At 38.0% G+C, this 21,759-nt stretch overlaps 1 protein-coding gene across 1 annotated transcript in view; it reads right to left on the reverse strand.

Moving 5' to 3' along the window:
• Positions 1 to 21,759, reverse strand: part of ZFAND3 (zinc finger AN1-type containing 3) — a 133,196-nt gene that overhangs the window by 26,884 nt on the left and 84,553 nt on the right. The window contains exons 4-5 of the mRNA XM_021389734.1: positions 16,213 to 16,392; positions 5,465 to 5,530 (exon numbers count right to left, since the gene is read on the reverse strand). Coding sequence (XP_021245409.1) covers positions 5,465 to 5,530; positions 16,213 to 16,392 — 246 coding nt within the window. The remainder of the gene's footprint in view (positions 1 to 5,464; positions 5,531 to 16,212; positions 16,393 to 21,759) is intronic.

Raw genomic sequence — 21,759 nt, forward strand, 5'->3', positions numbered from 1 at the left:
CGTATATGGATATCATATTTGCCTGTCTCACGTGGGCTTAAAAGCATTAACCTGTTCTGGTACCATTTCTGACAATACAATGTAATAAAATGGTAAATATTATTAAGTATATAAATTATCATATTCATCCACATTCCCAATCCGTAACAGTAACTTTATATTTTCAGGCCTGTACTAGGCTGTCATAAATTGCTTTGACAGACTGATTAGAAAAAGGGATTATTCCCAAAGCAGGAATTACTAGAACATCTTAAAACCATTTCCAAAACCCCGCCGATGGCTATTTCCAATTCCTTCCATACAGCGTACAAAATAGTGCTCCCACAGACTCAGGACACGTGTTGGCCGCTACAGCTATCTGGGTTCCTCACATTATAAACAGCACGTAGGAAAACAGGAACACAAAGAACTAGCGGGTGTGTGTGTGAAAGTTAATTTCAAATGAATGCCGACCATGAACAGGATGAGTTTCCATTTGTCTTAGTACAGTGCTTTTTGACATAAGCAGTTATAAACATTCCCGTCCTGAAATCTTAAGAGAATTTTTAAAAATATCTACTTATTTTATCCTGTCTGTGCTGAGTAGACAAGGCTGGAAAGCAGTGTTTTCACACACTGTCATGCTGCTGCACACATTTGCATTTCTAAATGTTTTCCCAACGCTCCAGAAGAAAATTCCATTCAGAAGTACACGGTGTAAGTGATTAACGTATGAACTATGAAGATTCTTGCAAAACTTCTCTCTAGATTAAAGGAAGCACAGGCTAAATTTCAAGGCATTTTTTCTCTGTGGCTTTGTAAAGAGATGATTTAGATGTCTAGTACAGAAGTGTGCTAGACGCTATGATAGATAAAAGATCACGACAGACTTTTCTGTGAATATTACCAATTACTGTGTGCTAACAAGCTCTTAAAAACCTTCCCAGGAATAGCTGAAGTTTTTGTAACTCATAGGCAAGGATCATCACAGCTGTAGCTGACTTTTAACAAACTTTTTGATATATTGACCCCAAATCCACGTCTTCAGATTCTGCAGCCACACTGGTTATAACCAATTTAATCTAAAAATGCACATGAGATGTTTAGTGAAAAAGACAACCGTGTCCATATTATTAATGAACGAGGGCAATTTTTTTTAAACTGAGTAAGGTGATACTAAGAATAAATCCTACAATTGCAACAAGTCTTTAAAGTTGTTTACAGATGCAACTATTATGATCCTTACCGTTAGGTGGATTTTAATCTACAATAATCGTAACAATTTGAGAAGGCTCCTAGATGACCAATACTGGAAAGCGATGTAAAGTACATGTACAAAAGCCATCAAGCTTCTTCGAACAGCAGGGGAAACGGATCTGTCTATCCAGATGCATATGGAAGCACAGAACAGACATTACAACACATCACAGAAATAGGCAATAAGATGAAACAGTAAAAACCCATCAACATACATCATCTGATCATGGAACAGTGTCATCTCCCAGCCTCTATTAGCTCTCGCTGCATCAGTGCAAGTCCCAGATACTTTATCCTGTTTATAATTGCTGATGAGCAATAATAAGGCCTCCATGCCTCAGCTCCTGTCCGTTCCACTTCAGAGCTCACCTATTAGGTTATAACTTTTATTTACAGCCTTGCTTGATGTGCTGCTCTATTAGAGTACAGCTGGAAACTGAGCAGGGGAAAGAAAAAAAAAAGAGCATCTCTAATGGACACTATTATTGCCAGGGCTGGGTGATTTATAGTGCTTCTTGAAGGCTGTTCTATCATCGCTTTTCTTTTGGTGAGAGAGCTCTAAGAAGGTTGGATTTCTAACACAGTGCCCTCCAAAAGTCAAACACTGAAGAATACCTGAGAAGTCCCTTGAAACAACAGCAGCAAAATATCTCCAATTTGTTTTATTAGTATAAACTCTCTTCACTCATCTTTCGTACAGTCTTTGCTCAGGCACTTAGCACTTCAGATGAATAAAAGAAATCTAATTAGTGGTGGACCAGGTCTTTTTGTACTTACTCTATGCATACTAACTGATTTAAAAAAAAAAAAAAAAGAACTAATGGCTTATTGGAGATGCCTGCTGTTGAAAATTTGTAATATCCATACTTCCACAGCCTGTCCTTTCTGTAACTCCAAAAAGACTGTTGTCTTGATAGTGAGGTTCAGCCTCAAAGTATTATTATAAGGACATCAATAAACCTGAATCTTCAAAAGAGGACTGTGCATCTGCATGATAGTTAATGCAATCTTTGCATCTTCTAGACTGAAATTTCATACCAGAAAAGACACAGAGCATATAAGATACTGATCTTGCACTAAACAGATACCACCGTAGCCATCTAGGACAGATACCCTAATAAAATGTGAGCTTTCTGCCGATATATCTGTACAGATAAAGATGCATGTTTCACGAGCCACAACTGAGAAACAAAGTATTTGAAAACTCCCTAACTTCAGGGATACAATCTACGATTGACTTTATTATTACTGCATTTTAACAGTCTGCTTCCACTGGTCTCTCTACCACACAATTAAAAATTGATTGAACACACTGCAACAGCTCCACTGATTTTATTCCAGGTTTCTTTAAGCTGCACAATACTGTTTTAAAATCTGGCTGTTTCGAATTGCACATAAAATCATCTTTAGGTTCCACAGCAGAAAAAAAGAGCAACGTGCTAATTAGTGTTGACTTTCACAACACAGGAACCCAGTACAAATGGAATCTGGACGCCCTACTGACTAAAGCAAGCCTCGGAGAGCCTGCCATCAATCATAACATTACTTAGCCATTAAGAAACAAGTCAAAACACACAAAAAGCTGTACATCAGGCCACAGTCCCATCTTTTTTACCGTACAAAACTTTCAGACTACTGACTCTCCAAAACCTTCAAGGCATCATCCAAACTAATGACTGCAAGTCTTAACTCATTCTTTTCATTATAATCCTTGTCCTATGGGCACACTTTGGAATATAAATACTTTTTACCACAGCGGTGATTCTGGCAAAAGGGAAGGAAAAAGAAAAAAAACACACACTGCTATTTGGTGTCTTAATACAATTTTTTATCTGAACAGCTCCTCCAGCATGCAAGCCGACAACTGCATGAGGTAAAAACTGTTTTTTTGTAAGAGAACTTTCCCCACGTCTTGACAGATTTATTGTTTTGATCTTTCTTCAGCGGTTACATTAATGCTAATAAAATATGAAAGGTTTATGCCTTCCTTAATATCCTCCTGATGGGAACCTGCATGCAACATATGTAGGTCAAATTTCTAATTTTCCGTCTCAAATGCTGATATATGGCAGACTTTAGGGAAAAACTATGCTTGAAGGGAAAAAAAAAAAAAATCACACAGATGAATTCCACCAAAACATTCTTCCTTCAAAGTGCTCCAGAGCAGAAGAAATGTTGAATTCTTACTGAAGAGAGGTTTATATGCAATATGCGGTACTGAAATGTATTGCTTGTGTTCACCTAAATAATGTTCTAAGAAGGGAGACTAAATGGAACTGAATGTAGTGTGAAACATCCATCCACAAAGTCTGCTCCCTAGGCTTGAAGATGTCGTACCATTTCTGGCAAACGCATTGTAACCAATGTTTTCCTGTCAATTCCCACATTCCTAGCTAGACTCCTAAAAGCAGACTTTGAAAAGATGTTTATTTCTTTTCAAGATAGCACTGAAAAGCTGGCTGAAAATGCAAGCTCTGTAGACAAGTGTAACTCCCGTTAACAGGGTCATTAATGTAAGAGATTACAAACAAGATATGCAGATTACTGAGCTTCTAATGAAGAAACAAAAGAAAATGAAGCAATAAAAAGCTATTGAGATTAGCTGACTGAAATTTGTGGCATCAAATTAAGATATCCTTATTTTTTTGTTAAACACAAAATCAAATGATTAACACATAGACATATAAGATGCCAAACACGGGCATAAACTAATAATAAGAAATCTACTGAGAAAAGTTAGCCGACCACTTAACAGAAATTTTCCAGCATATCCACTAACTTCAGTAGCTTTGTTCTAAGGAGCTCTTAATGCTCCCATATGGCACTGCAAATATAATGGACTTATTTGCCTTTCTGCTAATCATATGTGCATTTTTTAAAAATAGATTCATCCAGTATTCTGTTTTCAATACATATAACATCACGGAAAGCTTTCTAATTACCCTGCAATGAAAATTGGCGTTAAATATTACAATCATTAACATATGAAGAAAATACAACTTAGTAATACCACAATTGAAGCAGATTAGTGTGCAAGGAAAATAGTGGCAAACATTTATTCTTATTTAGGTATGCTTCCATGCCTACATAAGGGAAACCCAGTTTTCACATTCTAAAGAAATAGTATCCAGCACCTTCCAGCGTCAAACTCACAAAGTTCTTTGGCAAACAATATTCACAACAATGGCACAGCTTACCATGCATCATTTGAGAGCCCTGAGCCTGCAGCAAGTGCAGGGTAACACAGCTTTTCTTAAACTTGAATCCACTGCATACCGAGCCAGTTAGTAACAGGCACACATGGAATAACCGCAGTTCAGCCAAATGTATGATAGCTTGAAAGACTTTTTGAAAGAACAACCTCTGAGGAAATTTATCTTACGCTTCTAAAGAATTAGAGCCCTTTATCAATTAACACAATCCTTCCTTTCTGCACCCAATACAGCTAAATAAGTACATAAATGCAAACACAGGCAAAATCTATTTTGGAAGCAGACCTAGCTAGAATGTTGCCACTATCTAGATGCCTATCACTGCCTCTCCACGGGAGGTTAAGGCTTTCCACAACAGTGCTAGTGGAAAGGGTTGTATGAGCTCTCCTTAACACACTGCAGTACCCAAGGCTGAAAAATGGCTGAGCCAACACAGATAGCTTGGATGCCTGCCTGAACGAGTGTTGGTATGATTCTTTATGACAGATTTGTTGCAGATGCAGCAACTTCAGCTTGGCCATGACCGAACAGATCACTAACACTAGCTCTGCAAGAGATTATCTAATTTATATCTTCCATGTAGAATTAAAATCACTGTTAAGGACCCAAAGCAGGAAAAATTTAGTCTTGATTAGAGCAAACATCAGTTTTCTATACTGCACCTTCAACGAGAAAACTCTAGACAGTTTTATATTTGATTTTTCAAATTCAAAGGGGAGGATTTCCAGAATACTACAGTATTCGCTACACTTAAATCAAACTAGCTACTTTGGTATTTCTGAGGTCAACCAAAGGTAGCTGAAAACATACTATGCTTAGGGACTTACATTTAACAGGACTCTGCCACACAAATCCTTTATGTAAAATGACGGCAAATCGACAATGTTTATTTTCAATTTGGTACTCTCCAATATAGTTACTCTCAAGATATAGTTATTAGCTTTGATCATTAAACTACAATCATACAGCTACATATTATGCAAAATCCAACTCCTTAACCCCCCAGAAACACATACCTGAGTCGCAAGATCTTTTGGTAGGTGTGGTTAATGAGGCATGAGCTGTACCTGTGCATGGCCCACCTGCAAACAGAGAACATTTTAAGTCTCAAAATTTCATCTATATTTAACACTTAAAACCACATCAAGATTATTACTTAGAAATATAAAGTAAACCGAGGAACACTTGTCTTTGGAAAGAACATATGGAAGTAGTCTACGATTCTCAGCATCTCCTTCCCAGTCAGATCTGAACATCTTCTGCTGAAAGAACAGACAGGAAGTTGGAGCAAAGAGATAAGTTGTGTTATACCTCAATATTTTAAGAGAGTTTTAAGAAAATATCATTGTAATTGTGATTTTTCCATTGTAGACAAAGGTGCTATTTATGTTGGAATAAAGCTTAAAACTTGGGTAAACAATCTAAAACTAACACACAGGAAGAACTGAGCACTTCCTTGATGTCAACAGAAACCCTGACACTGACTCCAGTGAGATAATGGCTTTGCCTCTTATCTTGTTCTCATTATGTTTTCAAAGTGCTGCACAAGCATACATTAATAAACTCTTTCCATGCTTAAGGTTTTTTTGAACTCTGGACTGTTGTCTATTCATTTGGTGGGTGCTTGGTAGTAAATTACTTTCTGGCTTTTTTCTCAACATGCATCATCACTGAAGAGTTCTCCAGAGATCTTGTTAAAATAGCAAGCAATTCAGTGCATTCAGCAACTGGCAGGAATAATAAATAAAAATAAAAACCTACACAGTGAAGCCAAGACAACCTGACAGTAGCATTACTACTGGTAATGACATATCATAGCTTTGATAATTGGATATTATAAATTGGATGATGCTAGTTGGACTACGTGACCTTTAAAGGTCCCTTCCAACTCAAACGACTCTATGAGTCTATGATCTAGTAGAGGTTTGGCTATCAAGGTACCAATAATCAAGTTTGCACTGAATTTCTTGTAAGTAATACCATACTGGCAATACAGCAGAGCTGAGTACAGTGGCAGCATAAGCTTTAATGTAAGTCATCACCTGCCGAGAAATACATTTCCCTTTTTTATTCCCCTACAGTTTTTGTACATTTTGGTAGAAACACTGTGGTTTTTGGAATCTGTTTTTTTTCTCTTTTTAATTATGTTTTAAATTTGATCTGGTTGTAAACTGTTTTTTTCTCCTCTTACTGAGATGCTGTCCCTTCAAGTTCTTTTATTTCGACATATTTCTCCAAGTAAAAGGCTTTGTTAACAATTGACACTGTAAAACCCATAGCATTGTAACACTATGAAAAGAAAGGAAATACAGGCAACAGGGTGGGAAAGATATAGGGGAATTATTTGGGTGCATTTGATTTATCTTAAATGCTTTTGCATTTAAGCAAAGATCTCGCTAGTTTTTACACTTAAAGTTTTTCAGAATAGGACTGATAGCATTAAGGGTAAAAAAGGGGGAAAGGAATATTCAAGTATGTAACTAGTGACAAGCTGTGCAGGGGCCCATGGGCAGCCCAGTTTGGATCACAGCAGCTGGAGCAGGACAATAAAAACACCTGTTGTCTTCACACACAAGAATAATCAAACTTGGAGCTGCAGTCTGGAGGAGTGGGAGGCACGCACTGGATGCCCTCTCTCAACAACAGGAAAGCATCCAGGACGGATGGAGCAAACATTCTGATGTTACTATGCTGGGGCCCATTCCAGGTCTGACAGCGCAGCCAACCAACTAGCTGTAACCATTAGAAGCAGCTAAGCAAGCTCAAATCATTTTTCATAATTTCCTTCTAAGCTAGAATGTAAAAAACAGAAATACCAAATTGATCTATGTTAGTAATATTGCTGTGCAAAAGGCTTTAAAAAAAAATAGCCCAGCTAAGAGCATCTAGGAAGAAAAGATGCTGTCCTGCTTTTTTGCATCAATACTGCAACAGTATCTCTACCAAATTTTCTACTGAAATCTTTTGGATATTTACTCCAAAAATTACACTGTGAATCTGTTAAGTTAGTCTTAAGTTTTAAAGGTCAAATTAAGTAAGTGGTTGCTTACACACAAAATATACAACAGGATATGGGATCTCAGTGAACTGATAGTAGACCACAGCTGCCTCTTAAGCAGAAGCAGCTCTTTTTAAAGAGTTACATTTCTCCAGTTTCACTGAACAGGCACTGGAACGCATCATCACTGTGGATTATCTAATAAGATTAATCCTTGCATTTATTGTCCAGAAAATATTTACATTTGTTTATATTTCAGCATCCAACTAAACTAAAAATAAAATCTTTACTTGCCCCTCTCAATACAATAAGCTTGTATCTATCCTGCACTTTCGTGTATTAGTTGTTCTTTCACTTAATCTTCTTTCATTAGGCATTACCTTCATCTATCTTCGATTTGTATAGCACAGCATTAGAGTTTCAACACAGAATATGTGGGAATTTGCATGCATACATGCTTAACAATTACAGGCACGCACAGTGCCTAATAAACGGTGAAGGCTCCCTGTCCTTTGCAGTGCTTCCTTCTGCTACTGTTTTTGTTGCATCATTAAAAATGTCATGCATAATTCAGTACTATGTAGCATGGGCTAGACCGTGCAATTCTGCGTGGAAGTCATTATACTGAATCTTTTAGTATACATAACACCCAATACAGATACCCTAATACTATTTGAAATAGGGGAGGGCGTTTTTCATAGCTTTGAAAAAAATTCTACATGAGAGCAAAGCAAAGTCAGATAGAGCAGAGCACCAGTCCTTTTTGGCTGTACACAATAGCAGCTTATGACTTTCCGTGTTTCAGGATACATCTGTACCTTTGTTCTGAGAAATAACTTTTCCAAGGGAATTTGACTCTGATACACAAAACACTTCAATGCACAGCAAAAGGCCACACGTCTAACTCCTAACATAACACCCACAGGGCTGTAGATTTATTTTTTCCTCAGTATAACCAAGAGATTAAAATGGAAGAACGAAGATATCTTTCTATTCTATACGCAACTAACAGATTAAACAGTAGCTTCTGCTCCTATTTTTTCCAGTATGTGCCTTCTGACATTTGCAGCTCCTCTTCCAAACAAAAGCAGCTGCCGCCGAGCAACAACGTGATTCCAAGGGCAGATGATTAAAAATGCAAAAATACTAAAAGCTACTGAAGAAATAATTGTGACAGTCACTGAGTCTACAAATTCAAATACAGAATTAAGAAAGGACAAAACAAGAGCCTTTAACTTGAATGCTACCTGACACATGAAGGGTCTTGTTAATGTAGCTGCTATGCTTTTGGCTTCTCACACGATTAACTTTCTGTGATGTACTGTTAACAGCACACTAAATACATCAGTTGGGAAAAACAGGTTGTCAAATTACTAAGAACAGCGCAACTCAATGAATAAGCAAACATTTAAAAAACAGCTTTCTCTGGAAAATCTCTTACTACTTAAGATTTTTTGTACTACTTATATTTTGACATATTCTATTAATTACTATAGTCTATTCTAATTTATTTATCCATGCTTAAATTGACCTTCAGAACCCCTTTCTGCATTGCTTACCTACCCTTCTGAAAGACCAACAATTGCCAAGCAGCACCTGTCTTGCAGGGCATACCCTGAGCCAGGGTAACCTGTTAAAGAACCTTCAGATTTTAGGAAGTAAAGTGAAGTGATTCAGACCTTCCTGTGCATGAAAAGAAGCAAAATGCTAGGGTAAACTTTCTGAACCCACAATATTTGAGCCAGGTGTATTGGAACAGTACCTCGAAGCACAGCACTTTGAACAGCACCTACTGACCAAAGGAAAGATGCAGAATGGAGTGAAACTGTGCTTATGTAAGAGTACAATAATACACTGAAACAATTACAGATAATATAAAATCGGTAAGGCAGATAATGAACAAACAAGAAAATTAAGCTAAGGAGCACGAGGCTTCGTAAGATTTGTTCCTCTCTGAACACATCTGAATGCTGCTTTGAGCTTCCACCACTGTGGTGGTTCCTCCTCTCCAGAAAAAGGAGACCAGCTCTGTCTATGCAACAGGCAGGAAGAGGGTGATCACAAAAGAGCGGAATATTCATGACTGGCAGTGTTGTTGCCAGGACAGGGAGAATTTTACTGCTGTTTGCAATACAGGAAGAACACAGCTTTGAAAATCTGTCAAAACCAGTAATCTAGTTATACATTTGCTGAATCGGTAGAGATCTAATCTAATCTAATTAATCTACACAATTGAGTTTGAAAACAGTCACTGATTACAAACACAAATACATAAACAAATGAGGATGCAAATCTCTAAATTCAGTCTGCACAGACAGGATGGTCTCTATGGAAATAAAAGCAAGCGATTTTACAACACTTCACTACTTATCTGCTGCAGAACATGTAATTTACGTCATGTCATTACCAAGCTGATAAGAGGACTATAACACAAACATATACTTTTAAAAATTCAGTTGTACAAACGTGCCATTATTTATTTTGTGGGTTTCTATCTACATGCAGCTTTTGCAGAAGGAAATGAAATCTGGAGTGCTTTGCTGCTGTTGGTGTGTTCAACAACAGAAATGAAGGAAGCTGAGCCACGATTCAGATTCCATTTGACAGTTGTCAGACTCTATTACTTGCTTTTCCTCAGTTTCCCCATTTGTAAAGTAGACTCGATACTTCCCTACTTCACGGATAACATTTGAAGTGTAAAAATGTGCTTCTGAAACCAGCAGTTAAATAATATTATTAGAAATAATTGTATATAACCTTGATAACTGGGCAGTTCTAAACCCACATTTGTATTACTTGGCCGTGTTTCTGTTTCACGTTCCAAGAGGTCCTTTCACTTTAATAAATGAGACCCTGGGACGCACAGTCTACTCTGCAGTGTGAAGTGACTATAAATCAGAGGGAACAATTAACAGTGCTCCAATTCTGCTGATTTTCATTATGTTTTGAAATTATCATGCCACAGACAGGGAAAGAGTGTTCATTTCATAAATCCAGATTTTTCTAGCTTATACGTTTAAGAAATGTTCTTCAGATGAAACTGGGACTGTAAGGATCAGATTAAAACTTAGAGAAAGATCCTCAGTCGTGAAATAATGATAAAGGCAACTCTTCTACCAGACATAGTATATTTCTGGACATTAGGAAACAGTACTTTTCTGAAAGAGTGGTCAGGCACTGGAATGGGCCTGACCAGGGAGGTCAGGGAGGTGGTTGAGTCACCGTCCCTGGAGGTGTTCAAGAAACGTTTAAATATAGTGTTGAGAGACATGGTTTAGTGGGGTTATTGGTGGTAGGTGGATGGTTGGACTTGGTGATCTTGTAAGTCTTTTCCAACCTAGCTGATTCTATGATTTTTTCTTTCAAATTTCTAACTTCCTGTATGTTCTGAATTGGCACCAAATTTTAGGCGGTATTTCTCAGAAGACAACTCCAATAGCATCCATTTCAAAACAGTTCTGTATTTTGAAGAATTGTTGTAGATCTCCGTACAAAACGCGCTTGCATCCAATACTTAAAAAAAAGCATCTTTTATGATAAATGTTCAAGAAAATCCACGTTTGATAAATGAAATGAAAAACTGAACTACTGTTAATTTAACATTAAACAGTAACAAAAGGCTCTTTTTGTACAGAGTAGCTTTAAAGAAAGTAAAGCTAAAAATAATCTAGTAAGATGAAAAACATCTATTGTTACCTAACTTAATAATAATATAAAAAGCAGAGAGAACAGTTAGTTCTTGTGACATACAGATCCAAAGATGACTGTAACATCAAACAACAACCAGATGCATTTTCTGTAGTGGAGGTGCATGTTCTCTTTTTTTCTGATACAAGACAAAATTGAGTACAAGAAGAAAGAATGTGTAGATCTGGCGAGTTTGTAAGGAAAAACAGGAGTGCTCCTTATTACCATTATCTAGCTATGACAAAGCTGTGTATCTTTGTTAGTTATGTGAGTTTAATATAAATCATGTAAATCATATGGGTCAAGTAAGCTAGTTGTGTAGTCCAGCTAAGAGGAAACACCTACTAATTGGTATCAGAAAAAACAGGTCAGCAGCAAAGCAAATTAATTTCTACAACCACCTATAACAAACAAGACATAAATAAATTGCTAGCTTGGTTTGTTTATACATTTAATATATTATAAAAGCAGGCAGACACATAACATTCAATCAAAGATGAGCCAGAAGAACATCCCCATAGCCAGGACTATAAAAATGACAGGATACACAAAACTGAATTGTATGGCAATGAACAAGTGATTTCTCAAGTATTTTCAGAGCATGTATAGGAAAGCTGACCTCTCTGACTCCCCCGACAAGCCCAAATAAAATACAAAAACTGAAGTAGTTGTAAGTTGGTAGAAATCTTTTGCATGTTGCCAGAGAAAAGGCTACTCAAAAAAGAAAAAAAAATGTGCTTGTTTATCCACTTTCGATGAGGTTATGTTGAAAAAGCTGGCAACTGATGATTTTTTTTAATTATTATTACTCAGAAGATCAAAAAAAAATCATTACTTTTCTAGTACTGTGGCATGTGTTGCTTTTTACCTAGTCATGTCTCAATAGGCCACGAAATTTAGAGGATAAACATTCAGGAAGTGCAGCAGAAAAAAAAAAAACAAACCAAACACTCTCTCACCTTTCTGCCAGAGATGTCTCATGGGAGCCTGCTGCATCTGCGTGTCAGATGTAGTGCCCCTTATGTATACAAAGTAAATTCAGCAAAATAACTTCATAGTTGGTTGCAACTCAGTGCTTGCAGCACATGCAAACGTTTAATAAAAGAAACAATGTTTTAAAGCATTCTTTAAACTCATCTTGCAAATCATACATTTAAGCATTTGAGATAAATTGATGTAAATGCTCAAGCTTGACACGCAACAGTTCAAATCTCGGAAGCTATACAACATCTAGAGAAAATTTACAGGCATTAAGCCCTGACAATCACATTTAGGCTTCTAAAATTCAGCATACACAGAGTTAAGGTGTGGACAGTGACTGTCACCCTCTCCGGTCTGAAATCTCCAATGTATTTTCTGACGTTTACAGCAATACCTTAGGTCTTTGTGTGTCTTCTTACAAAGTCTTCAATGTAGAAACGCAGGGCATTTATCTGTTCTAGAAACATCAGATATTCCTTCTGTCCTTTTTCAATTGTGGTTTTTGCTAATTCAAGGAGGCCAGGAAGAGTTAAGCACATAATTAAAATAAAATAATGTCAACTGAAGCTAAGAACTACTGAAATATCAAATGTGATCCAGCTGCCAGAGTTGGAGTTGTTCATGCTGACATTTCTGCTGTCACGTAACAACACGGTTAGTTTGAAACCTGCACAGTGTCAACTTTAGGTCTACGCACATAGTGACAGAAAAATAATGTGACAGCCCCAAAGAAAGCAATGAAGACTTGAAACTAAGCAAAATTATTTCATATTCAGTGTGACCTTTTCCTTACCAAAATACACTGAATCTTCCTTAACAAGCTTTTTTTTTTCCCTTTTTAAAAGTGTGGGTAGTTTAAGATGGAGCAAGGGGCAGAAAGAAGCAGAAGGCCTTTGACAAATTCCTTTTTCCTCAGTTAGAAATAAACAACTCTCTCTTTCAATAAAAAAAAGGAAACCATTGCCAAAGCAGCCCATTGATATGACTAACACTGAAGTAACTTCTGCCTTGACTTCCTAAATGAAAAGAGGCAAAGTGAAAGATAAGAATACATTAACACTAAACAGAACTTCAACACACAGAAACATATCTGCTCATAAAGAAGCAGAGGAACAAAAATTAGACTGATTTAACAATCTGTTGAGAAACAGATCATTAAAATCCATGGAAATCTAGATTTAGTAAGGCAATACCAATATCAATGTATTCCATATCTGCAAAAGCTTATTTCAGAACACTTAACTGCCACTGACAATACAATAGACAGGAAAATTTGAGATGGAAAAAGGCAACTTGATTAGTAAATATGGAAAATAAAATAATCTTAGAACGGTGTCTTTCCCTAAAGCACCTCATTTCTCTAAAGGCATTTAAAAAATAACAAAAAAAACCAACAACAAAAAAACATGATATGTAACACTTGGTAAAGCCAAAACAGAAGGGAGGGGGGAAAAAAACACGCTGAAACTTGCATTGCTTTCTCTTGGCATAAATTTTTAATGCATTTTTGTTGACTGCAACTGTAATACTGTGAACTACCTTCCATGTACAAGATTCATCAGCAAAGCAGCCAGTGGTCAGAACTGAGGGTGTAAGAAAAAAGTCACTACAGCCTGGGCATGTATATAGGAAGCTCAATAATCGTCAGACTGAACTCCTGCAAAATTCAGTGCAAGGAACACTTCCCCTGCATCACTCACTGAGTGTTTAAAAAGGAAATGACTACTAGAAATAACAAATACAAAAAAAACCTACAGCTTTTCCGATACAGAATATAAATCTTACCACATGAGCTTTCTACGGTTCTCTTTAGTTGTCCTAACGTGAGTGGAATTTCTTAACTGCCTAAAGGACTTGCTACAATTTTGTCCGAATTCTGCCATGGGGATTCAGCTGCTATAGCTAATGCCTGGATGTGAGATTCTTCTGAGAAGCGTGACAGGGAAGAGAGAGGAATGGCGTACACCATGAGAATCCTTCCTGAGCGCTCTCATCTTTCCATTCTCTGATGGGGATTACCTTAATAACCCAATGTATTGATTTCTGGTGAATTACTTCAATTCTATTCAGAACAGCACATAGCCGTGCATCATCACGCATCAGTCTTTAAAGGACACAGCTACAATGAGAACAGCCCGTGCTTTATAGAACTTGTTGAAAAATAAATATTGCACAGAAAAAAGATGCCCTTAAATTAAAATCAAAAAGACATTTAAAGTTTTTGCATTCTTATTACAGGAAAGAATCTTCCACTCTGAGACCATTATCCATCAGAAGAGCTCCATCTGTGTATAATTATTTCTGATAAATGGTATTAAGCTTCATTAAAGAGGTAGTGGAGATGTGAGAGAAGACAGAAAGAGCTCAAGCTCTAAATAAATCTCTCCACCGTATTTCACTTAAAATCACCCCAGCAGGAAGTCATAAAGAATTTTTTATAGATAATATTTTCAAATGCTCTGCAGGCCGTACTGCCTAATATCCATCACCTTGAGTGTATGTTCACAAGCACACTGCAATCCAGGGTGAAGGACATGATTTAATTTTCCTCCCTTCTTTCCCTCTCTGTAATCACCTTCCCGCTTACCCCCAAGTCCTTCTCAGCCACAAGAGAAACACTTTAACACAACTTAATTTGTCACTGAACACAATTCAGTGTTGACCCAGTAAGCACCAGAGAACCACCCTATAATGCCAGATAGTAGGTCTCTGCTAATAAGCCGGCAGAGGTGCTGAATTCCACCATGAATGCCTAAATGTGTTGCTACAGCACAACATTTTGCTGGAAGGGTATTTTAAAGCTTCGGTTTTTGTTTTTCTTACAGCATATTATAGGTTTCCCCTGGAGAAATGCTGGACAGAACAAAGAGATGGGTGTTCTGCAGCAACTGTGTATGCAAAGGAGAGGCAAGTTACACAATAAGTTTACTCTTATTAATGGTATCAGGTTCAAGCTCAAGCAACAGGGAATACCTATTAATTCCTGCTGTATTTCTGAAAATATTCTCATATACAGGTAGAAAAGTTTATTTAAAATTATGCATTTTATTTTAGTCTAATAAGCTACTACAGTCCCAAAACAACAATTACTGCTTTGTCCACAGCTTTTCTGCATAAGTAAAAAGAATGTAATTACAAACTCTAACTACCTGTAAACAGAATGAATACTTTTGAAACTCAGTAAAATCATCCTATGCAAACAGTGAACACAACTGAAGGCAATTGTGCAATATCAAAGATCTCTCAGTCCTCGTGCTTTCTCAGCATTCTTATTTTCAGCAGAAAAAAAGTTCAGCTCTAGGAGATTCTCTGTCAAAAACGAGTGTGTTTTTCTTGCAACGCATACATCAGTTTACTACACACGATGCACAGGTGAACGTAGCTCAAGAGTGACTCCCTCTACAAAGAACCTTCTAAAGTAAAGCTACGGTTTGAGCAACATGAAGCTATAAATTATACATTTGAGTTTAACTGGAAGAATGCAGACTTTTAAACTGCAATATATAGATACAGCGTGAACTTGTAAAGAGGTTTAGAGTCAAGTTGACTTTATCACAATATGCTCCTGCTAATTTTAAATTCTTTAGCCTAGCTTAAGGGAAAATTTTTTGCCTGATACTTCAGTAAAGAGTCATGAAATAAGAGGCAGGATACCACCTGAAGCTCAGTTTATCCAAGTGACCTAGTGGGAATTTAGACAAACAAGCATTACAGCCAGTGCTATGCGCAATTGTAATGATTAAAAATCAAATAACTGTATATATTAACTTACTATCAATGTGAGAAAATTTCTCAAAATAAAAGACCTCAGTATTTAAATAATTAAGTCATTTAAATAATAAAATTAAGTGATTAAATTGCATACTGCACTTCAGACAGCTATAAAGTTAATCAGAAACTCCTGTGATCCCTTTTCCTTTACTCTCTGGTTAAAATAGTCAATTTGCATATTTTTTTTTTAATAACTTCTAATGTCCCCCTTTACCATCAAAAGACAGATCTCTTTTGCTCCCAAAAAGAAGTCAGTAGAACATAACATTGAGAATGAAGTGAAACATATTTGTTTCCCTTGCTCTCACTTAGGACTTGTGCACTTACATTCCTCTTTGCTCGGTGAAGTTACATTCAGTTCTGTCAAAAGTTGCTGGTTGGAGTTAGCGGCCTGCGTGGTTAGAGAGGTATTGCTGTTGTCACTGTTCGTTTCTCCAGAGAACAAATCTGACTGGCTGTTGCTTGTGCTGGGAGTTGAGTCGTCATCTGGCTGCTTCTTCTGGAAATCTATCAAAACCAAGATTCCATACATCATCTCACTTGCTTAATTTAATAAATTGTACTCAGAAACCAGAATAATGAAAATCACGCCCAAACACCGTCAAAGGTATTCTCATTCTGACCGTTGCTCATCTCAAACACCACAAACACTGCCATGTCTACTTTTTTTGTTAAATTGCTTACTAAGTTCTCTGTAATAGAAGAGTCTTGGTTAATGTTTACAGCTTCCATTAAAATAAGTAAAAATTTCTTAGTGTGGGAAAAGCTGTAATTTTTAATTTTCCAGTTCATCATATCTGCCTTTAGTATTAAATGCAGTTGTTTATGAAAAGCAGCTCTCTCCTACATACTTCTTAACTTCAAGCTAGAACCAAAAATGAAATAATACTTCACATTCCTGTTAAGCAATAGAATACATTATTATCAGAACATTATGACAATGAAAGAGGAAGAACAAGAGTACTATGATCACAAAACTATATCTCAAATTTATAGGAGGAAAGTTCAGGAAAACACAGCAACCCACACCAACCACAGGACAAACCCCTTCCCGGGTTCCCGCTCAAGCTACAACTTCTCCACAAAGGGAATTCCTTCCATTTTCATTCAACTTACCCATGTCTTGTCTCTCTGTGCTTACGTCCGCCAGCGATACCTGTGCCATGCTCCTCCTTTCGGGCCCACACTGTCTCACATTCTTATCCCAAGCCTGGGCTGAACTGAAACTAGAAATATCTAAGGAATCCTATCCCTTTGCGGTGCTTCTTTTCTCATTCTGTACCTCCCAAGACATAGCCTGGTCAATGCTTAAAGAAAACAGATGGGAATTTTGCAACATTTAAGTCAGGCAAGTCCAAGCCATGGCCCAGCACAGCTCACAGTGTGGCCACCCCCTGCCTCACACCATCATGGTGCCCAGCCCCATCGCTCAACAACTGAAACATCGGTGTCACATTAACATTGCCTGGATTATAACCAAAACAAGGAGAGGGCACAGTGCAGTGCTAACTCAAGTTACAGCAAATAATTTAACGCTCTTTGATACATCGGCTAAACACAGGCCCGTGAGCAGTGAAAAATACACAGCCATGCTTTCCGTTTTGATAAAGGGATTTGAGAACAGGTTCCAAAATTGCTGAAAAAAATCATCAATTTCTTTGTATATTAGTGATTCTATTCAGTTGACCATAAATAAATTATCTGAGAGTTTTCAAATGGAATGTGTGGAACTGCAATCAGATATTCAACTCAAAAATCTGATTGTCTCTCTTTATCAGATTTTAGCCCTATTTTTAAGCCAGAGAGAAGTATCCTTCGCTTCGCAGTCACACCTTCTTCACATCACTGCTTTTTGGCAGGACATACATTTGTTTACAACTCTTTTCAAGGATGAAGTACAGGAACAGTAAACTTACAGCAAAAATCTCAGAGGAACACCTTGAGAACTGAGAATTGCAACTACTGCCATCGAGCCAGCCTGACACGGCCCAGGTAAGCCAAAAGGTTGGACAGCCACGACCTAAGCCAATGCTTGTTTTGCAGCATTGTTTATCATCTCTTTGTAAATAAGACTTTTCTGGGCTGGGAGAAGGAATACATTTCTACCAGTTTCCAGACACTGATTTAACAGTTTAAAATGCATTTCAGATGTACCAGCCAACAACGCTTCCTCCGTCAGTCATATCAGACAGGTAAATCTAGGAGCCCTGCAACATGGGAAACAAGACCTTTACTGTGACAGACGGTTGAGCACAAGTGTTAGCAGCAATACTTCTGCAGCTGGCTGAGGCAGCTGCCTCTCCACTTCCCAAATCCCTTCTGCTTCAGTGTGACACGAGGGGAGAACTAAACAGGGGAGGGCAGGAGGCTGAACCGGATCACAAAATAAGACTGCCTCAGAAAACCAACAAACAAAAAAGCCAATCAGTGCACCTATGCAGGCATCAATGCAACTAATGGTATCTGCTAGCTAGCTGAATACAATTGCCTGCTCCAACACCAGTGTTCCAAGCTGCTCACTGATCTATGACAGCAGGATTAGACAACGGCAGTAAATCACTACAGTACATTAAAGCTACGTACAACATGAAAGCTATGGCCCCACAGTCCAAACTCTTTATCTTGGATAAGACCCATCCTCGGGCTGACCTCACCTCCAAAACAGATTCAGGTGAAATCTTTTCAAGTGCAAAGCCCCTCTTGAGGGCTTTCCAAACCCCATGGTCTTGATACTGGATCAGCCATAGCACGGGTCTCAGATCCTACCAGCCATACCACTAATTTCAGCCTGGCACAGCTCTGTCCTCAGACACCCTTCAAGAACACTCCTCTCTGAGCCGAGTGGATTTTGGTTTGCTTAACATCGAGTTATTCCCACAATGCAAAGCATTTCCTCCTAGTAAAGACAGCTGAGGACAAGCTGCTTCACCTCCTGGCATTCCTAAATACAATAAAAAAGAAAAGGAACACCACCACCACCACCACCGGGGCAGAATGAATTCATTTTGCAAACATAATACATATATCAGTGAAGGTTGCTTGTTATGACAGAGAGGAAAAACAGTACATTCTATAAATATTTGCAGACGATGATGCATCAGAAACACAGGTCGCCAACATGACTCACTGGGACTGGGAAGGACTGCAGTTGAACAGTCCCTAATTGCTGATTTTGGATTCAAAAGTAAATTGCCAGAGAAATTAAGCTGTAACTTCTGCCGTGGAAGACTCAGCCAGAAGATGAGCTTGGATAAGCACAAACTCAAAGCCAGGGAAGAGTAGGTGGCAACAGACAGAAATTCATAAGCCTCGACAACAGTCTGGTGGGAAGCTCTTTGTCAGGACTATGTTATAGACATGTGAAGATATCCTGCTTGGGGCTCACTAGTCATCAACATAGTTTCATGTAAGTTTGGCTCCTGATCATTATTAGCGTGCTTGTGCAATCAAGAAAGCTTTGAGCACTTGGGATTCTACACCAGCTATGATCCAACAGGTGCAGCAATGAGACCTGGAACCATCAGTTTAGAAGCTCCCCAATTCTTCACACCTCCAATGAGACCACAGTTCTGGCAGAAGGGGAGCTCGCAGCTGGAGACACTTTGGGAACTACTGGTCTACAAATAACCAGTTGAGAAAATAAGTGAAACCCATACAACATGCCTGCAAAGGTGACTGCAGAGACAAAGTGTTATATGAGATTGCATCCAAGGCAGCGCACAAAAGTAAAGCTGTTCCATGCACGTGTATCAGAAATGGGAGCACCTTCATTTTCAAGGAGCGGACAAAAAAAGGTTGTGCTCGATATTACACATCACGAGGAATCTACAAAATCCATCAAAAAAGCGAGTGCAGAGTTACAGAAACAGCAATAGGTGCTATGGAGTTTATTATAATTCGGTAAGTTAAAAATTCACAGGCAATTTTTTTCCTAGATAGATGCAAATACCTAGGTAGGACTAGCGCAGTGTCATCCGCTAAGGGCATTTGCCGATGAATGCAGAACATTTTTTAAGTAAATGGCCTAAATAACAGAAGTCCCGACAGTCTTTTAGAGACAGCACAGTCGATACTAGTGCTACAGTAGAGCCCCTAAAGCTCTATTTTTAAGACGCAGATAAACAAAGTTTATCTTTTTTCTGAAGAACTATTCACTTTATCAACCTGTGGATAAATTCACCAACCAGAAAGAGAGCATAAAAGGCTGTCAGAAATCATCATTCTGTGATTGCATTTCCCAACAAGCTTCCTAACAACATAATTCGAGTGGCAACACCGCAGCAAAATCCACCATGGCACTTAAATGCCTTCTGCCTTCCCCCTCCAGGGCTTTGTGTTCACAACTCATTTTTATCCAGTCTGCAGATCAATTAACTTTTGAAAATGTTTTAACTTGTATGGTTGGGTGGAACCTGGGGACATCTCCCGCTCCCTCTTTTTAAACACTTTTTCACTGCAGACAAGAGCACTTGAGGAAAATATCGAAACTGCTGTTCTTAAATGCCTGAGACATACCAGCTGGAACCGAACATGTTCCATTTACATACACTGAATTATTACTAAATATTGCTGTACTACAGTAAATTACTGAAAGTTGCCTTACTAATGCAATTTTGACAGCAATACAAGCCCTATTCAGTATTATAATCTATATTACAAGCTTGACTTAGATTTTCAACACATTTCTGAAATATTGCTTTACAATTTGAGGTCCAGTATTTTACTGCTGCAAATAGGTATCTAACGACGCGTTGCATTAGCTGTACGACATTTTTCTGAGGAAGGGCAGACTGATTTTGGCTTCTTTTAACTAGAACACCTGTTAGCACACGTAACTGGCAGACCACCTCGATCTCCCTCAAACACAGAAAGAGCTGGCAACAATGCCAGCAGCAATTGTGTCTGAATGAATCCAGTTAAGCCTTAACTGCTTAACAAATAAAACAAAAATAAGAACACAATACAGGCAAGATCCTGGCAAGTTCTGAAGGGGAGGTTTCACTCAGATTAAAATCAGAATGTAAATTCTATTGAGAGAACAATGACCTCCCGTAACAGCCTCAGTGGGAAAGAAACCAAAGCAGAACAGGAGTTGGCAAGTAATTTGTCATTTCCAGAAGTTTTTATTTAACCAGAGACACATGCAAAACACCTTCATTAACCTGTCTCCTTTTTATTGAGGCTTTCACTATGCCAGCAAAACCAATGCCAAAACGCACGATGACTGACCAAAAATACATGAAATTACTCAAAATTCCGCTTTCCTGGTTAGCAAAATACAATTTTACAACTTCATACGGCCTTCTACTGGCACACAGGTTAGGAAACCTTCTCCATTTGTCAGAAAATGTTTCCTCCTGTTGTTGGTTTTATTAGTTACCAGGTGGAGCCAGCACCCAAATGCAACTTGACAATGAGCTGTTTCTCACATGGGGGATTAACAGACAAAAAGAGCTATCAATACAACGCATGAAATCAATCCAGGAGGATCTTACTCCACGGGTAGAGAAGCTGTTGGTAGCAAGCAGCAACACTGCTGGTTTTTGAGCTCCAAAATCCTTTTGCCTTGTTGTGTTTAAGGGTTGCATCCAGCATCCCAAGTAGCAGAGGCAGAAATCTCAGGTGGAGCTCTAATGCACTGGATGTTAATGATAAGTAGCAAAACAAAAACAACACTCTTAGGATTTGTTTGTAAACAGCACAATGACTGTGTGCATATGCAGACATGATACAAACATTTCACGCTTTCTCTGTACAGTGCATTCAAATAGTTTTGATTCAGAGGAAAGGAAGCCGCCAGATACGTTCAGAGACATCTAAAGAACAGATTCCTTTGTAAGACAATCTTTGGCCTTTTTGTATTTTTTATAATAA

Source organism: Numida meleagris, chromosome 3, assembly GCF_002078875.1.
Source record: "Numida meleagris isolate 19003 breed g44 Domestic line chromosome 3, NumMel1.0, whole genome shotgun sequence".
Taxonomy (NCBI): domain Eukaryota; kingdom Metazoa; phylum Chordata; class Aves; order Galliformes; family Numididae; genus Numida; species Numida meleagris.